The sequence below is a fragment of the Balearica regulorum genome, chromosome 2 (assembly GCF_011004875.1).
Source record: "Balearica regulorum gibbericeps isolate bBalReg1 chromosome 2, bBalReg1.pri, whole genome shotgun sequence".
NCBI classification, from domain to species: Eukaryota; Metazoa; Chordata; class Aves; order Gruiformes; family Gruidae; genus Balearica; species Balearica regulorum.
The window spans coordinates 15,396,536-15,414,238 of record NC_046185.1 but is presented as its reverse complement, the minus strand read 5'-3'; the positions used below and the strand labels follow the sequence as shown (position 1 = coordinate 15,414,238).

Sequence of the window (17,703 nt, the reverse complement as noted above, 5' to 3'; positions counted from 1 at the left end):
TGTCAGCGTTTCTCAGTGAGGTTTGATGCTGCAACCTTCCTCGACACAAAGAAACCAGGCGAGCGTGGCGGCAGGGAGAGGCACGGGAGGAAGGCTGCAGGTCTGCACACGGGGAATGGTGTCCTGATCGCAGTAGTGTTTTGTTTCAGAGATAATAACTAGTGATCAATGTAACAGCAGCACTGGCCTTTGCGAATTATCTGTCTCCACAGGGCTGATAATTGCTGTTTTATGAAAATAGCATTAGTCTCCCACTCTTTTGCACCAAACTAATGGCTCTGAGTGTATTTAAATTCACTTCCTTTGCCGGAATAACTTATTCGTTCCCTTTCATGTTGACTTGGTCTTTGGCACTCTCGACATAAATGATTTATTGACTAGAGATAAAGCATTCTTTCCCCTGAACTGTTCCTGCGACCCAGGCAAAAGCGGATGTGTCTGCTATTAATAAGGTGTTCGGCATAAAAAATGCAATAGACTTGATTGTCTGCACTCAATAGCCTTTCCCAGAACACAGTACCTGCCCCCATTCATAATAACAAAAATGTCTCCCACATGTTTATTTATATTAAAAAGTTTTCAGAAGAATATGCTGGGATCCAGATAGTTGTTCAGGAGATGTAGAACAATTTCATAAATATCCCTGAGGAAGCATGGCCTACTTTGGGAGAATAACAGTGATTAAAAAATCCAAACACGATGAATAGTTAAATACAAGCCAAAAAGTACAGTTATTTCCTTATGGCTCCGTCAGACAGTTACAAACATGAGAAGTGTCACGGGGCTCGGGGGAACTATGCTTGGAGTTATCCACATGCACAGGCTGGCTGTAGGATGGAGACCTACACCAGCTTCCAAGGAGATTTGTCCGATAGGCACCTACAGCAGACTTCTCACCGAGTCTGGCTACACAAGGATCTGGACTTGATTTTCACATTTCTCAGGGCCTATAACACTGCTTTTCTAGGTCACCGTAGCTAAAATCCTGGGAAGCTTTTAAAACAAACTGTTTTAACAGGAGAAGTGCACACATCTAAATTCATGCCCATATACTGGAAGATGTTCAAAACTAACATTGATACAAAAAAAATGCTTCTAGTGGCTCTCTGCCTAACTCAACTTCTTCTCGTACGCCCTTTTAAGATAACACTCTGAGATAAACTCTTCTTTTATCATTCAAATTATTCTGGATTTTTTCACTGGGTAGTAAAACAAGAGAACCCCTACTGCAGAAGTACAGCATTCTCCTTCCTTTTAAAATAACCTATGTCAAAGTGGGGTTTTTTAATGGCTGTACCAACACGAAATTGATGTCAGTTGCCACAGCGCATTTTTAAAACCTGTAGCAGAAAGAGCTGTAAAATTTGCTGAAGCTTACAGTGGACCTGTGCCACATGCACAACCGGGTCTCTTGGTATCAGATTCCAACCTGCAACCCTATGAAAAGCTCTAAAAAGTGCAAATGTTGCCATTGGCAAAGATTCTTATGTCTGAAGGAGAATTTTTACACCAATTAATTTCAAATTAGGGACCAAGATTTTCAGAAAGAGAATGTAGAAGCTTACTGCTTTGTAATTCTTGGGAGCTCCATTTGAGAACCCATGGAAAGACCCAAACCGTTAGAAATCACTAGTGACTTCTAAAAATCTTGGTCATCAATAAAAATAATTTGGTTTTGGACTGAATGCTATAGAAGTATCCAACATGCTGAATCTGAGATGGGTGGAGAGCTGAAACCTAAGCCAATACTCATTTAAAAAAATGAAGCCTTAAAGATATTTATCTGTTGGTTGTACGGGCACCCTCAGTGGTTGACCTTCCATTCTCTAGCAATGAACTGTACAATAGTTTTTAAGAATTATAGCACAGGAGCTTCCTCTAAAAAGGTCCCTTTGGCTTGATGTAGCTGTACCTTCTCTCCATTGCTTTATCTTCACCCCAGTATGGCATCTCACCCAGTTTGGCATATATCCTAACAGCAACTCTATAGTACCTGCCCATCAGACCGGAGAGAGTGATGGTCTTTAAACAGACAAAAAGCTACCTTTGATATTAAAGAAAGAAGGAACAAATAGGTAAGTCCTCTCAGTATGTTGATAGCATCAGTTCATTATAAAGAGTGTGTCAAGAAGGTCCTGATGTGATGGTCAGACACTAATTCCACTGAGTCCCCATGGAAGAAACAGTACCACAGCCAGCTGTGATACAGCCAGTGATGAGGCCAGCCATTCACAGACTGAACAAAAAACAACGCTCAGATTGAATGCAACAGTCTTGAGCCTGCTACAGTATATTGAAAGGCTTATTGGAACCATTTGCTTATTCCCAGTTCCTACCAAAATACTGTTTTGGATAGAAAGTGGAAAAAGTTAATGAAGAAGTCTGCCCTCTCCAAAGGGAGTGTCTTGCTCCTTAGAAGTGTTGTCTTACACTTCACCTTATCCAGAGAGTTTGGTTTGGACTACGATTCCCCAGTCCTGCCCAAAACATAAATGGCGGCCAGCATAAAGAACCTAATTTCTTCCAGCTTATTCTGGTTTTATCGTAGACCAAACCCAGGGTCACACACATCTCTGAGAAAGGCTCTCTCCCTTGCCTCTCCCTCGCTGGGTAAGAAAACACATTGGCACACTAGAAACAAGAACCTTTGATATTTGGCGGATGAGAGGGAGAGCGGACCCAGTGTCCTACAGCTCATTCAACCTACCCTGTTCTTGGCTACCTCTGTGACAGCTGTTCTCTAAGTCTCGATAAAAGAAGTCACACCTCTGCCACGTGCAAATCTATCTACACAATCTACTGTGAATCAGTGAAGGTATGCTAGTAGTGGACTTCAGTTTGGATGCAGTCTCAGCACAAATACTGAAACGTATCCTCAATACTTAAAAAAAGGACCCTTATATATATATGGACTGTGCTAGTTCTGTGCAGAAAGCACACATGAAGTGCTGATATTGTTTAACAGAATACCATTAGATTGCAAAACTAACATATACAAGACGTTTACATTCCTATCGGGGTGTAATATTGTGAACATATCCACTGAGATTGGAGAATTGCTGTAAGTTTTTCCTAAAACATCATGCCATCTGCATACATAATAAAAGAATCCAGTAGTTGCCATGCTAAAACAGGACTTCTAGTGAAGGGCATAGACAGTCCCCTGAAGGGAACTCAAAAGTTACGCACAGTGATGAAAACTGGAAGAAATTTTCCAGCTAAAGGTCTGTCAATGACCATTTTCAACAAATTAGCACTGGATATTATGCACCACATTTTTACTCCACAGCCAACCAGGTCTTCCCAGAATGCATCATCTTGAGTGGGCTGATTTTACTTCAAGTTTGTCTTCAATCCTCCATGGTCACCTTCTGGCAGTGCCATTTATTATGGTTTTTTTCATGAAGGAAAGTTCACTTTCATATCATGTGGCAGGACAGCAGCTTTAGAGGCTGGAAATGCTTATGGAGAGCTCTCTGCTGGGGCTGTAAGAAACAAAACAGAAAACCAAAACCAGACAGTGAGTATAAAACAGAGCAAAGGAATTTTCACCATTTTATTTTCAACTAAAATTAAAAAGTCAGGTTTGGGCTGAATAAATGTACTTCTGCTGTAAAGACAAACTACTCCTAGAATATATATTGTGACCCTGGTACTTTCTTTAATCAGCTTTACTCATCAACCAAAAACTCAGTACTTAATCAATTCCTTAGATAAATATAAAGTGCAGACCAGCAATCATGTGTATGATTTAACAAATCCTACTTGAACTTTATTGCCTCGTGTGAAAGCACTGCTTACTCTTCCTCTAGTCTGAGTGCCAGAGAGCAGGCTCTGTGGTTTGATTGGGCTTACGTTAACCACTGAACACTTGATAGCCAAATGCTGGAAAGGCTCTGCCAAATGCCAAAGTAGGGGCTGATGTTCCCTCACCATTTCTGCTGGCCAAGATGCCAAGAGTTGGCCATTGCTGCATAGGAGATGTGAAAACAGCTCACCCACTTCTTCCCTGCTTCAGATCCCATCAGATAATTTGGGGGGTGCAGAAAGTTTCTCTTTCCCTGCTAAAAGCAGTAAAGCACACTCAATTTTGTTGCCTGCTGTTCCTTACCTGAAAGTCCTTGCAAAGCTGTAAGGTGATCACACCATAAAGGAGGAATATGTGGAGGTTTCTTGTAATTTCTCCTCCCCTCCACCCTAACTCTTTGAGATGCACAGCAAAAGGACAAGAGGTAATGGACACAAGATGTAACAAAAGAGATTCAAGCTAGATACAAGGAAAAAAATTCTTCCTAGTGAGGGTGGTCAAATTTTAGAACCAGTTACCTGACCAGGTTGTGGGATCTCCAACTATGGAGATATCCACAACTCAGCAGCCCAACTTGGCCCTGCTTTGAGCACGGTTAGTGGAATAACCTCCAGAGATCCCTCCCAACCTACATTATAACTACACTTTTTCTGATGGGGATTTGTGTCCCCTGTTCTGCCTTTCTGAACAGGAGACGAGTGCCCTTGCAGGCCTGCTCACACTGAAGTGCATCAATCATTTATTCAATATGTAGCCACGAAAATGCATATAAACCCAGCACAGGCTTACACTCGCCTCTGGAGCCAAGGAGCCATGTGGAGGCAAGTTCACTGCATTATTTCAATGTGTTTGGACACAGCTTTGTTTCTCACAGAGCCCTCACCCACCACCAGTTTTACCAACCAGATCTCTGGCCAGGGCACTGCTGGGATGGGACTCATCGGGGTGGGCTTTGCACCCTTTCCAGCTGATGTCCTGCTTCTTGCATGAATGTGCATGTCTGTATGTATGGCAAGAGCTGGATCATTGGGTTTTTTGGGCCAGATTCCAAATTGTGAAGATAATGGGATACTGATACTGCAAAGGCAGCATTCATGTCAGCTAAAACTCAGGCTGGCAGTGGATTTCTGCTTCTCACCCCTTCAAAATCACACCCAACGGGCTCTTCTCTGCGGGGTGTGGGCTGACTGACTCTGCCAAGCTGTCAGTTTGCTCATATTTGTCTTTTCTAACCCCACACCCTTGCAGAAATGGGCATGAAGATCTGATCAAGCAGGGAAAGGATGGGATGTTAAACCAGCAGGTGCTGGAAGAATGCTGGATAACATTTTAAAAAAACCCGCCATGAACACTTTTATCCCTCAGTCCAAATATGGCCTATGAAATAGAGGAACAGCAAATAACAGTCTCCTTAGCTATTTCCTTCCTTATGTGCACATATTCGTCTGATTACGGTGCTACTTTTGATTTCTGTTTTTACAGCTGCCTTGCTTTTATTCTCAAGGTTCTCTAGCGCCATGATCCCACCACCACCTACCGTCATCTACTACATGAGATACCCACATCAGTAGTGACCTGAAAAAGATGCACATTTGGGACCCAGCAACTGTTTTATCCCATGGAAGAACAGATGGAAAGGTTTTGAGCCTTCAGCTGGCCTAGACAGGTAACTGACTGCATTCCCCAGGACAGAAAAGAAAGCAGTGGTGATATTAAGCAGGTATGAAGATAAAGGGGAAATCTGGGGGAGGTTTTAAACTTGCAGAGAGGCAAACTGGTACTTCACCTCAAAAGTGCTTGATTCCTGGTGAACTGGAGGATATCTCCCATCTGTGTAGCATCAACAGAGACAGGTTTGTCTCATAAAGGAGAAATAGGACTTTTTTGAGGTTAAATAGCTTGTCTGCCACAAAGAAGGGAAAATCAGAAAAGCTCTCCCAAGCAATGGAAAATATCTTGCCTAGCCACAGAGCTGCAGGACTAAAATAAAATGAGTAAACTGGCTTTATAGCGGGTTAGGCCTCAGGATTGTACTTGTGCTGAAATTCCCCAGTCAACCACACTGTTGAAGCCGTTGGCTTGTACTCGTGCTTAAGTTTGAAATGAGCCAGCTAGCTCTTCAGACAGAAACCCGTGAACAAGGAGAAATGGGGACCGGTCCCAACCTGAGCTCCATCCACACCGCAGAGCACACACATCCATCCATCCATCCATCCATCCATCCATTCATCCACACACAGAGCACAACCGCTTTGAGCGATGCAGGACACCCAGCAGAGCCAGTCTAGACGCAACTGATGACACTGACCAAGGGAAAAGTCGTCATTCTCTTAAGCTCTGCATTTAGTGCAAGCAAACTGAGGATTTAGTGGTGATTTAGACCGTTTCCTCTCTTCTCACTATGTCTTTTGAGGCCAGGGTCTTAGAAGCACTTATTCTTCCTTGTTACCTCTATAATTTTTGGTGCTCAGCTGGAGACTCCTCTAAGCACCCTGGTTTTCTAACAGTATGTACCCAGCGCTTTCTGAAAGCAAGTAACATCTTTTTGAAAGCTATCACAAATGAGCAGTTGTCTTTGAAAACCTTGCCTAGGACTGTAAGCTCTTGGAATGCAGACCGCCCTTTGCAGGGGGTTCGTACGCTTACCAACACAACGGCGTACAGATCTAATCCCACCTGACATTTTCAAGAAGCTGCTGTAGAAAGACAACAATAATTTCAAAGCCAGGGATGTATTTCATTTTTTGAGTACCTGTACTATGTGTTTTTTTCCTAACTGGGAAAGGGACATCTTTTTCATTCGCTTTAAACACATGTTAATTCAGCTCAACCTAGTGGTATTACTATTTGTTACTTTTTCATAACTGAGGGATTCTGATAATGGAAACAAGCATCTGTTACCTTTGCTAGGTTTCTTCTCCTGGAATTAATTTTATTCTATATTTCTAAGGTTAGGACATTTCAAACATGGGATTATTACGAAAAATGCCTATTTCCAACATCCATCTACCAACTAGTCCTTGGAGTCTGGTGAAAAACTGCATTCAGCTACATTTACTAGTATTTTTCCTGTGTCAGAAAGGCCACAGATATCTCACTTCATGCTTCTCATGTCACTTGAGACATTATAATATGCTGTACATTACTGCAGACTTGTTGCATCTTGCTACTTACTAATTAGAGATATCACTACCTTTGAAGAATTTTGTACACTGCCAAAAGGGAATGGCTGGCAGCTCATTCATAGATTGACCCTTTTCTTTATTGTGCATTGAATTATTATCACTGAGGTGTGAGAGCATGAGGTGTCTCTGTGAGGCTCATGGAAGTTAATGTACAAACAAAATCTCTACTTGGGGACCTGCTGGTCCTGGTCAGTCACCACGGTGGAAGGAGAAAGGAGGATTAGCAGGGGCTGGGAAATGCTGCTGCGAGGCTGCCTTGGCAGGTACAGGGACCATTCGCCCCACATCAGATGAGACTGAAGTTGTACCATAGTTTGGTTTCACTCTATCACAAAACCATCTCATTACTGTTCTGGGTGGAGAACAGCACCAATTCTTTTAACCTCTAGGTAAATGAAACTATTGCTGCACATCCTTATTACCTAACAGGTCACTGATAAGCAGAGTCAACAGTGCCAGAGATCCAAGGTTCCCTCAAACGTTTGCACGCTTGTAGTTTGCTGGAGCCAGCATGGAGGAGGTGGCAAAGCAAGGCTCTCCAGCCTGCTCCGTCCACCTTCCAGCTGCCTCCTCTCCTAGGAGCAGCCCTGGCTCGTACAGGCAGCAAGTCAAGCCTCGGGGCTGCACAACAACGGCAAGCTGCCTCGCTGCAAGTGTCACAGCCCAGCAGCCTGTGTTAAGCAGTGACACATTAATCAATGGACTGAATGCAACACCCAGCAGCCGAGAGAAAACAGAGATGTGGATGGGTTTTGATCAAACTGCCAATTTTGTTTTGATTCCCAACCAGTCATGTCTTGGTCTGGCTTGCCTGATTTTCCCCTCATTACTAGGACCTGGTAGCTGATACAGTCTTGAAGGTTATTTAATGTTCCTTGTCAAACGCAGTGTCGGTACAGTAGAAAAATACCAAGGGGGAAAGGAAGGAAGTCTCTTCTTGCTTTTGAATTTTAATTTGCTTGCCAAGCAGGAAACCAAAATTTTAGTTTTGGAGTAGCTTGACAGAAAAGGTGGATCTATGAGCACAACGTCTAGAGCGTCAAACACAATAATCCTAATCCCAAGCATTCAATACTCATTAATGAGGCCATGAAAAATAATTATAAAAGCTGAAAATACATGGAATTAAAAATAAATGTTGCTTTCCCTTCACCCCTACTTTTTTTAGGATCCAGTTAGGACATATTTGTCATGAACTATGAAACCCAACCACGAAAGAAGACCTTTTTTTGTTCAAATGATTGGGGACATTGATGCAGCAACACAAGACTCCAGGAGCAGAGTCTTTAAAACAAACAGCAGCTGACACATGAATTGGTATTTCTGCAAGGATGAATTCAGGGTTTCTCTTTTTTGAAGGCACTTCTTCTGGACAACTTGCTCCCATAACCAGGTACTCTTAATCCTCCTGGATATAGTTTTAATATCTGTTGATACCATCACCATAAATACACTACTGAATAAATATTCCCATATGAGATCTGTGCAAGAGAATGACTTTACATGCAATAAACTCCTTGGCATTATTTATGTGTTGCTACACTGCTCACTCCAAGTGGTCCCAGGTCCACACAAGGGCTTTGAGGCAGCAGCTGGCGTACAGCTTGTGCACAGCCTGCTTGGGCACGGTGCTGTGCATGATGCTGCCTGACGCAGTGTGAAAGCCCTAATAAGCCATTGCGAGTACATGGGTATGCGGGATCCTGGCTTGCTCGCAGATTCGCTGTCTGGATCAACGGCAAATCTTATTTCAAGGAAGGCTTCAGGGTGGCCTTCAAAAGGCAGTTTAGACAGGATGCGTCAAGGCAGATGATGAACATCCAATGAGGTCGGGCAAATCCTTTTCGCTATATTCTGACTCAGGAGAAAACTCACTTCTTGCCTGTGATGCTGGGCTCTATAGCCTGCATCAGGCAATTCTGAGATGAAACATTTCTGGGAGAATGGATGTCATGGCAGATGCTCTCAGCAGGTAACCTCCTGAAAAGCCAATTAGTCAGAGGTTATCGCAGCTGCTCTGTGGAATACAGTTGGTTCACACAGAATGGGTTGAAAATGTAGTTGTCCAGAAAGTGTTTCACTAAGCTATTCAATGCCCACAAATAGTCTGATTAGCCAAGAGTCTCTTCATGAGTCATGCACAACTCCAGCTTCCCTACCAAAGAAAATCTCTCAGCAACTTTACTAGGTTAAACAAAATGAGGACACATGTTGATTCTATGTACAGATGATTTATGCAGGAATTTCAGTTCCTTGCCCCTTCCTTCAACAATTAGAGTTCACGGTGGACAGCTCTCAAAAGAGCTTGAGCTCATGCTCCAGCCTTGTTCTGAAAAATATCTTAAAAGCCTTTTAGTATCTTCTGAGCTTGATTTTACAGTGTTAAATCTGGGAACCTCAGAACAAAAATCTGTCCCAAGAAATTATGTCCTTTTTATGCCTAAGCCTAACCAGCATGTGAAAATTTCCTGAGCTTAAATGTTTGGTCAAACACCAGGCAAAATCCTGGGAGGTACTCTTTCTTCTTTCAAAGTAAGTGATTCATTCATCCCTACTCAAGATGCTTCATACATCCCACCACCTACATGCTGCTGCAAACATACAAAGAAAAAAGAAACGTGCTTTTGCATTCAACACATCACGATGATTTCCTTGAACTAACAAGCAGTTAAAATATTCAGAAAAAGTGCATCCAACCACTTCCTTAGTGTTTATAGCTTCTTTCAAAGAATTCTCTTGATCTGCTGCACATTTACCCATCACTGTGAACAGTGAACTGACTGTCCACCAGCATCCTTCTCTGGAGACTCAAATTACAGCAAACAGAAAGATTTAAAGGCATGTGATGCTAAGGAGTCTGATAGTCTCAGCTGGTGCCATCTGAAACTGAAAATGCGTATGAGAATGCTGACTTTATGCCTTATCATGCAAATCTCTCACTGCCTGCCTGTAATCGGTTCTCGATCTCACAAGTCCTTGTGGGGTGCTCCGCAGGAAGTGAAAATGTTGTCACAGATGAATAGTCTTCCACACTCTGTGGCTCTAAATAGCCATTTGCACTACACTGTGAGCCTTTGCATAGCTATTGCTTTGTCTCGAGAGACTGGGGCTTAATATGAAGCACCAGGAACTGTGCAAACTGAGTGAACTTAAAAAAAAAACCAGCTTTCGGTGGTATCTTCAGCGGGCATATAAGGTGCTTAACCACACAGTCCCTGGTGGCCTGCAGTGGTTTGGTGGCTGCTCTGATCATCACCTGGAACTTGTCCTTGCGTTTCTTCTGCAGCTTCTGCAGGACACTTTCAAGCCTATCCTGCTCAGAAGCACACAGCAGCATTTGGGAATTAGTCCTGTCCATTATATCATCCTATTACTTGCTTTAGGATCTTCAGTGAAATATGCATTAAGTTAAGAAACATAATCAGATGAAACCAAAGACTTCACTAGAAAAATCAAAGTATTATAGCAAAAGCGTTTGGAAACTCTCTGGAGCTACAACTCCCTTGCTGCTTATGCAGAGCTTATGCAGGATTAATAGGTGGAACAAACTATCCACCTTTAGGGAGATATTCACTGTGAGGTTCCCTGAAATGAAAGTTTCCATTCTGTGAAGTGATTAACCAAGCAAAAAGGAAAATTATACCTACTAAACCCACCTAAAAGACTGCACATATGCACACACGCATTTACCACAAAACAAACCAAAACCAGATTGTGAAGCCTACAAAATCAGCCCCTTAATTAGTTGAACAAGCAACCTTATTTAGCCCTGTGGAGGAATGAATTGTGATATACCCTTTACCTGTGTTAACACATCACGTTATCACTGTGTTTTTTCCAGGACCCCTGCAAGTACCAAACAATGCAGAGAAAGTGCATTTCAGTACCATTTGGTACTTTGCTTTATCCTCGCACGTGGCCCACCACCTCATTTAATGGCCAACATCCAACCCCAAACTGAAAAAGACATGGACACAGTGCACAACCATTTCACAAATAAAATGCCTCAATTTCAAAATACGTCAGTGAGAAGACATGACCTCATTTTACAGTTCCTAGTAAGGCACAAAGAGAGTTACAAGGCTGCACTGGTGCCGTCTGTCCATCTCCTGGCTCCAAGCACCAAGAGCTCCAGGCCGTCAGAGCTCTGTGGGGCTCCTGAATTAGGCGAAAACCCTGCGGAGGAGAGGGGATTTCGGGAGGCTCCTGGCATACGCAGGCTCGATCTGGAAGCTGCAGCTTCAAGGAGGGGTACAAGCAGGATCCCAAAGATGGCAAAGTCTGGGTTTGACTGTCTATGCAGACTTCTCAATATGCTTTTAGATGACGCGTTCTCTTAATCTGGCCCAAAGATTTTATCTGGAAACTGACCCTTACTGATTGCCACCTGAAGGGGAAATTGCTGCACCTTCAATGTTACAAACCCAGTGGTCCTCCACAACCACTGGGTTGTCTAGGCAAAAAAGCAGTCACCATTTTGTCCTCATCAATCTCGTTGTGACCAGACAGAGGAACTCTTCCTAGGCATCCTCGGAAAGGTCTACAGAAAAATTAGCATGGTGCATACACCACTACTATTTTAAAAATCAAATCAAAGGCCCCTGGTGTAATTCTCTCAGGTGCAGGACCAAGCTCAGGGAGAGGGAAGGTCCTGCCCAAGGCAGAGGTCCCCTTCAACCCAAGGACTGATGCTGTGATGGGTCAGGCAGCTGAGAGTGCTCGCTGCTCTGCAAGTCAAGCTTCATGTATCTGGGAGTCTGGAAAATGAACTACAGAGATCAAAATGAGTTACCACCTTTGAAGAGTTTCCTAGGTGATAATATTAAGACTATATCTTGATCTACACCCACCAGAGACCCTAGAAACCAGTAATGCTGCCTCTGCAAAAGGGCTTGATAAATGAAGGATGGGCTGATTGTATCAAAGAGGTTCTTAACTCAGGCATGAAGTCAAAGGCCTGAAATTACATGGGCTGTATTGACCACAGAGCTAAGCAAAGAAGTCATTCATGAAAACACAACAGGTATGAAACAAAGAATATCTAGCCAGTGTTCAGAAGGCATGAGATGTTCAGTCATTCAAGTTTTTAAGGGAGTAATAATTAGCTCCGCACAGGAAATCTCTGATCAGTTGCAAAATCTGCTTTGCTCTGCTTTGCCCCTTTCCTATTATTCTAGTTTGGAGGCTATCCAAAGCACCTGCATATTTTTCTGTCTTCTTCTGCATCACGCACATGTTCCTGAAAATACGATTGGACAGAAATGTATATAAATGGTTTCAGACCACAGTGGCTGTTCAGCATGCTGTGGAGATGCTATATTTGGTTGCTGCCACCCCAAGCAAAACGTTGTGTAATGTCCCCCTTTGTCCAAACTAAGTGATATCATAGAATCATACAATCATTTAGGTTGGAAAAGGCCTTTAAGATCATCAAATCCAACCATTAACCTAACACTGCCAAGTCCACCACTAAACCATGTCCCTAAGCACCACATCGACACGTCTTTTAAATACCTCCAGGGATGGTGACTCAACCACTTCCCTGGGCAGACTGTTCCAATGCTTGACAACCCTTTCAGTGAAGGAATTTTTCCTCATATCCAGTATAAACCTCCCCTGGCACACCTTGAGGCCATTTCCTCTTGTCCTATCACTTGTTACTTGAGAGAAGAGACCAACCCATGGTGATATGAACCACGTCTGCAATGTGTGGCAGGTGGGCCCTGTGGAACACATTGAAGGACCTGTGGAGTACTCCACATCACCCTGGCTGCCTGCAAACCCAGCTCTCCTTCCACAGGAAGCCCATGCCTGGGAAGACGGCACATTCCCCATCCTCACCCTCACACGCAGTCATCGGCGGCCAGGCTGGGCATCCAGCGCTGGGGGCTGGGACATGCTCTCAGGTGCTGCAGTGGAGGCATACCCAGTGTAAATGAAGGACAGAACCAATGTACTTAGTGGCAGAAAATAATTCAATACCAGGTAGAAATTGACCTTTAAAAGTCAGACAGAAGGGCATCGCTACACTTTATATTGAGGGGTTTTGGGCTAAATGTCATATCGGGAAAAAGACTTTCATTCATTATTCGGATTCTTTGCTTGCAGAACATACCAGTATGGACTGATGGATGCAAGACAGCAAAATACGCAGCAGAGCAGCAACTCAGTGGTTAAGGTAAAGGCCTTATCTGCCATATCATAGACCACTAGACCTCCCTTTGCTGTCTAGTTAAATAAATAAATAAATACATAAATACATAATTGTACTGTACAAAATGGAACAGCATCAAAAAAAATATATATAGCCTATCTCCTTCCCACCTGGAAGGTTGTCTTTAAGGTTAGAGATGTAAATAAATAAGCTCGCATGGACTTCTTAGATGATTCAGTTAACTTCTCCAGACAGCTTGATTAAAGCTAGCTGGATCCTTCCACACATAACTGCAGAGTGCAACCCAGACCTAACGGAAATCACAGATAAGATTTCACAGAAATAGAATAGAATGCACATAGAGAATGCATCCCTGCCTGTGCTGAGCTGTGAGAAGTAACTCCCTCTGCAGAGCTCCAGCTCACTTGGCTCTGAAGTTTGCATGGTGGTTGCACAGACAAACTCATTTCACCCATCCTAGACAGGCAAGCTAGTTATCTAGGCTTCTTCAACAGTGGAGAGCGACAGGGCCCTTGGAAGAGTGACCCACCTACTTACTTGTCATATTGGATAAATGATTCTTTGGCAGCTCCTCTCTTCACTGATTATCAAGAGAGCTGAATGATGAGCTCAGAGTAGGTATCCAGCAATGAAACGGCAAACAAGAGGTGACAGGAATTGCAACTTTATGCTTAATTTGATTGTTACAAATTCCAATTAGCATGTGAAATGTAGGTACCACAGTGTTCAGGATTAGCATGTTTAATGTTTACACTTCTACTGAAATCAAGAATGATATAGATTCCAGTGAGGGATAAGAGCCCTAAATTCCTTTGAGGCTTTGGATATTGGAATTTGACAAGGAAATTACACAGTAAATAATCTTCTTAGAAATTCATACACACAACTGAGATAATGAGATGCTTCCTGCAAACAATTCACAAAGTACCAAAGTTTTTTAGAGGAATTATTTGCTCAGCACTATTGGTATCATTTTGCAGCTGGATAATTTATTGTGTCCATGCTGCCAAATTGTTTTGATTTGCCACTGATTTGCTTTTCATCTCCACTTGCAATATATGAACCAATCGACATCACAGTCAAGGAATTCACATGGGTAAGTAAAATTAGAGTAAACAAAAATAACGTTTTGTTTATTATTCAACACCTTTCATATTTTAGCTATGGTAGGCAATTAGGTTGGTAAGAATTTGCAACTGGAGAAGTTCTACCACTTTATCTCAGGCCAAATAGTTTATCACAATTCATGCGCAGACAAAAATGCTATGCTCTGCTTCAAAAATCTGGGGAATATTTAATGGGACATTGTATTTGTCTTCCCGTGCCAGGAAAGTACAGATCCCAATTAAAGTTTTGCTTCAAGGAAGGAAGGAAGAATTTCTGCCACTTGAGCATGAAACAGATTTTGGCTAGGAAGAAGATGGACAAGATTTTCAAAAAACCCCAAGTGATTTGCACACCAAAGTCTCATTAGACGTCAACAAGACTTTGATTTCCGAGTTACCTGTGAAAATTTTCTCTGATGATTCCTACAAGTCTTTTAATATTTATCCTAAACAAGTGCTGACACATCATTCAAAAGCAGGTCTGGGGCTGCAACAAGTTCTGGTAACCCCTCAAGACATTTCTAAAGCCTCACCCACAAGAGATTCCAAACTTCTGGCATGTCCATATGTCTGAAATGTTCAGTCTGCATCATGCATTTGTCTATTTAGGATAATTAAGGGTATGCCTCCATGAACACATTACTGCGAGGTAACCAGCGTCTGGATTTACTGCAGAACAGATGCTCTACTGTAACTGTTCATGTGTATGACCTCACCCTGTGGTAAACGCAAGGCGGCTCAGTGCACGGTCAATGAAGAAGAGCATGCAACACGTGTTCAGCATTCACACTCAATCTTCCAGTTGCCTACCGTAACTTGCTCAGGTAGCTATGCTGCCAGATCTGTTTTACAAGCCCAGCCACTGTCACAGACCGCCCAAGAATAAACACAGGCAGAACATCTTTTGCTAAGCCATTTTTTAGCCTGTTCACTGTCACCTCCAACCCACCCTTCAAGGGTTTTGTATTCGGTGCTTATGCCCACTTAGGCAGCACCAGGCTGGGTGCATCAGGAAGAAGTGGGTGCTGGCACTGGTTAGTTAGGAGGTTAGCTAGGGGGATCCATGCCCTAGGTTCCTGCAGAGAATGTATTTAAACATTGTACTGATAAAATGCCTAAATGGAAAAAAACAAAGCTACGACATTGCAGAGACTGCAAAACTAAACAGCAGCCTTGTCAGAAAAGCAGAGTGAGATGTTCGAGAACTGCCACTTAGTTCACCCCACTAACAAAGGGTTTTTCTCTGGAAGAGTCCCAGGTTTCAGGATTCTGGAGTTCGGTCCCAAAGGGTGTGGGAACTGAGAGAGCTGTAAACATGTTAAATATCAACTTCTTAATGACACTGCCATTCAGCTTCTACTTTCAATTCTGAGATTACAAAGAGAAATGATCTCACCTCACTAGGGTGTAACTACAGCATGCTGCTACAGCCCAGCCTCCCCTTTTTTTCCAACTTTCCCTGGTTAGAGGCTCCCATGAGATTATTGTATCTGCGTCCCTAATGGAACATCCCGGAGACGTGTCGGTGATCACTGGAGCACAGCCTGCCAACAAGAACTTTTGTCTTCAACCTCTTGGCCCAGATTCCAGATCAGAAATTCATTTTAATGTCTGAGGAAATTAATTAAGTCTTCTGATATAGATGAAAGGTGTTTCTTCATTGCACATGGACATTGTTCATAGCTATTACACAGGCCAGGCCACTCCAGTGAGCATTTCTAAATCCACAGCAATAAATCCACCCCGACCATTGGGGAAGTTAAGGAAATCCACCCATTCCAGATTTTCATCTTGCAGATAATACCGGCTTTACGTAGAAAGCAAAAAAACCAAACTTTAAAAAAGCTCCTTTTTGCTTCTGATTCGAAGTCTCAAGAATTTAACTGGTAAATAACCTGTGATATCTCTAGTAAAAAGTTAAGACTTCTGAATGTGGTATACAAAAAAGGTGATCCAATAGTTCTGCCCTCCTCTCCTGGAAAGCAAGTTTTTCTTTCTGTTCTAGCTTCTTATGCTAAAGTATATGGATTATGCAACGCTGGGATTGTGAATATCCTTATTTATGCAAACTCCACATGGCCTTTTGGGAATATCTACCTGCTTTTGGAGTATGCACATTCTGTGTCCCTTCAGGATGCCTCATGGGAGTCGTTCTGTTCACCGCCAACCTAGCGTGCTCTTTGCACCTTTGTGCAACGGTGAGAAATTCCCCTTTGGCCCGTGAGCTGAAGACCACAGCTCTGCTTCCAGCATGCACACAATACCGGGAGTGCGATTCCGCGTGAAGAATCATGCAGCAGCAGAGACAGAGGTGGTCCTCCAATCTTTCCTTCCGTTCCTCCACTGGCCTGCTGCTGGGCCAGCCCTGCTGCACAGTACAATGGGCCTGTGAAATAAGCCCATGAGAAAAGCAAGACCAAAGCTTTAAACCAATTCATTTCCCAGATCTGCTTTAGAGCTTCACCACAGCTAGAGCGGTCCTGGCAGGGAGCGGGCAGCGGCAGGAGCCTTCTTCAGCCAGCTCCACAAGTGAAGTATTCATAACATGGAGTCATAGCTTGTGTCTCCCCAAATGCTGACTATGGACTCCCTAAGAACACGGATGTTTAACTCGATTTAGAAAGGTAATAAAGAACAAAGCTGGCAGCCTGTGAATGGATAGACTGCACTGGAGATAACAGGCACGGCTAATTCTGGTTTTGAATAACAATAGGGACAGCAGACCCACTGGCAACAGCCACAGCATTTCTTCAAATTATGCATTCTCCGACTTTCCTTTTGCTACTGGAGGGCCCAACTCTGCAAACTATTTTTAGCAGCGTTACTTTGTCAGTGCCCAGCCATGAATCAGGGTCCCACTGTGCTATTCAAACACTTAACTAAAGGCTGGTTTCTGCCCAAAGACTTTGAAATCCAACTTAAAAAAAATCACATAGGTTTAAATGGTAGAAAGAACTACATTAGCAGTACTTTCTTTTATTGTCATTTATTACTTATTTTACTAAATATTATTTATTTACTTCATTTATGGCAATCGGAGTAGAATAGTGAAAAAAATGTTTCCAAGCAAAAGACTGGAACAACTCGGCAGTACTGCTGGTAAAATAACAAACCATTTAAATGAAAGAAAATATAAGTATTGAACAGCTCAAAATGGCTTCCGCAGAGCCACAGCAGTATTGTATGCAAATATATAATTTAGTTGTTTTTTATGTAACCTGGCTATTTTGTAATCACAAAAGTAGGGATTAGACAAATGGGGCATATGCCATTTGTAAAGAAACTACAGGGAAAAATATGCACTGCCATTATAGTCCTGATATTTAAATTTAGATACTCAATAAACACATTGTCAGCTAACAGCAAATTACGCAGTTTCATTAATGATACTGATTTGGTGTTAAAGTAGAAGATACATAAATGAAAGTC

General features: G+C 42.7%; 1 protein-coding gene across 4 annotated transcripts in view; it reads right to left on the bottom strand.

Annotated features, from left to right (window-relative positions):
- Positions 1 to 529: 529 nt before the first annotated feature.
- SAMD12 (sterile alpha motif domain containing 12) overlaps positions 530 to 17,703 on the bottom strand; it is a 172,683-nt gene continuing 155,509 nt past the window's right edge. For all 4 annotated transcript variants that reach the window (XR_012833731.1, XM_075743441.1, XM_075743445.1 and 1 more), the window contains one exon: positions 530 to 3,485. Coding sequence is in view for 3 of the 4 variants with exons in the window: in XM_075743441.1 (XP_075599556.1) it covers positions 3,463 to 3,485 (23 nt within the window). In the remaining variant the exon portion in view is untranslated. The remainder of the gene's footprint in view (positions 3,486 to 17,703) is intronic.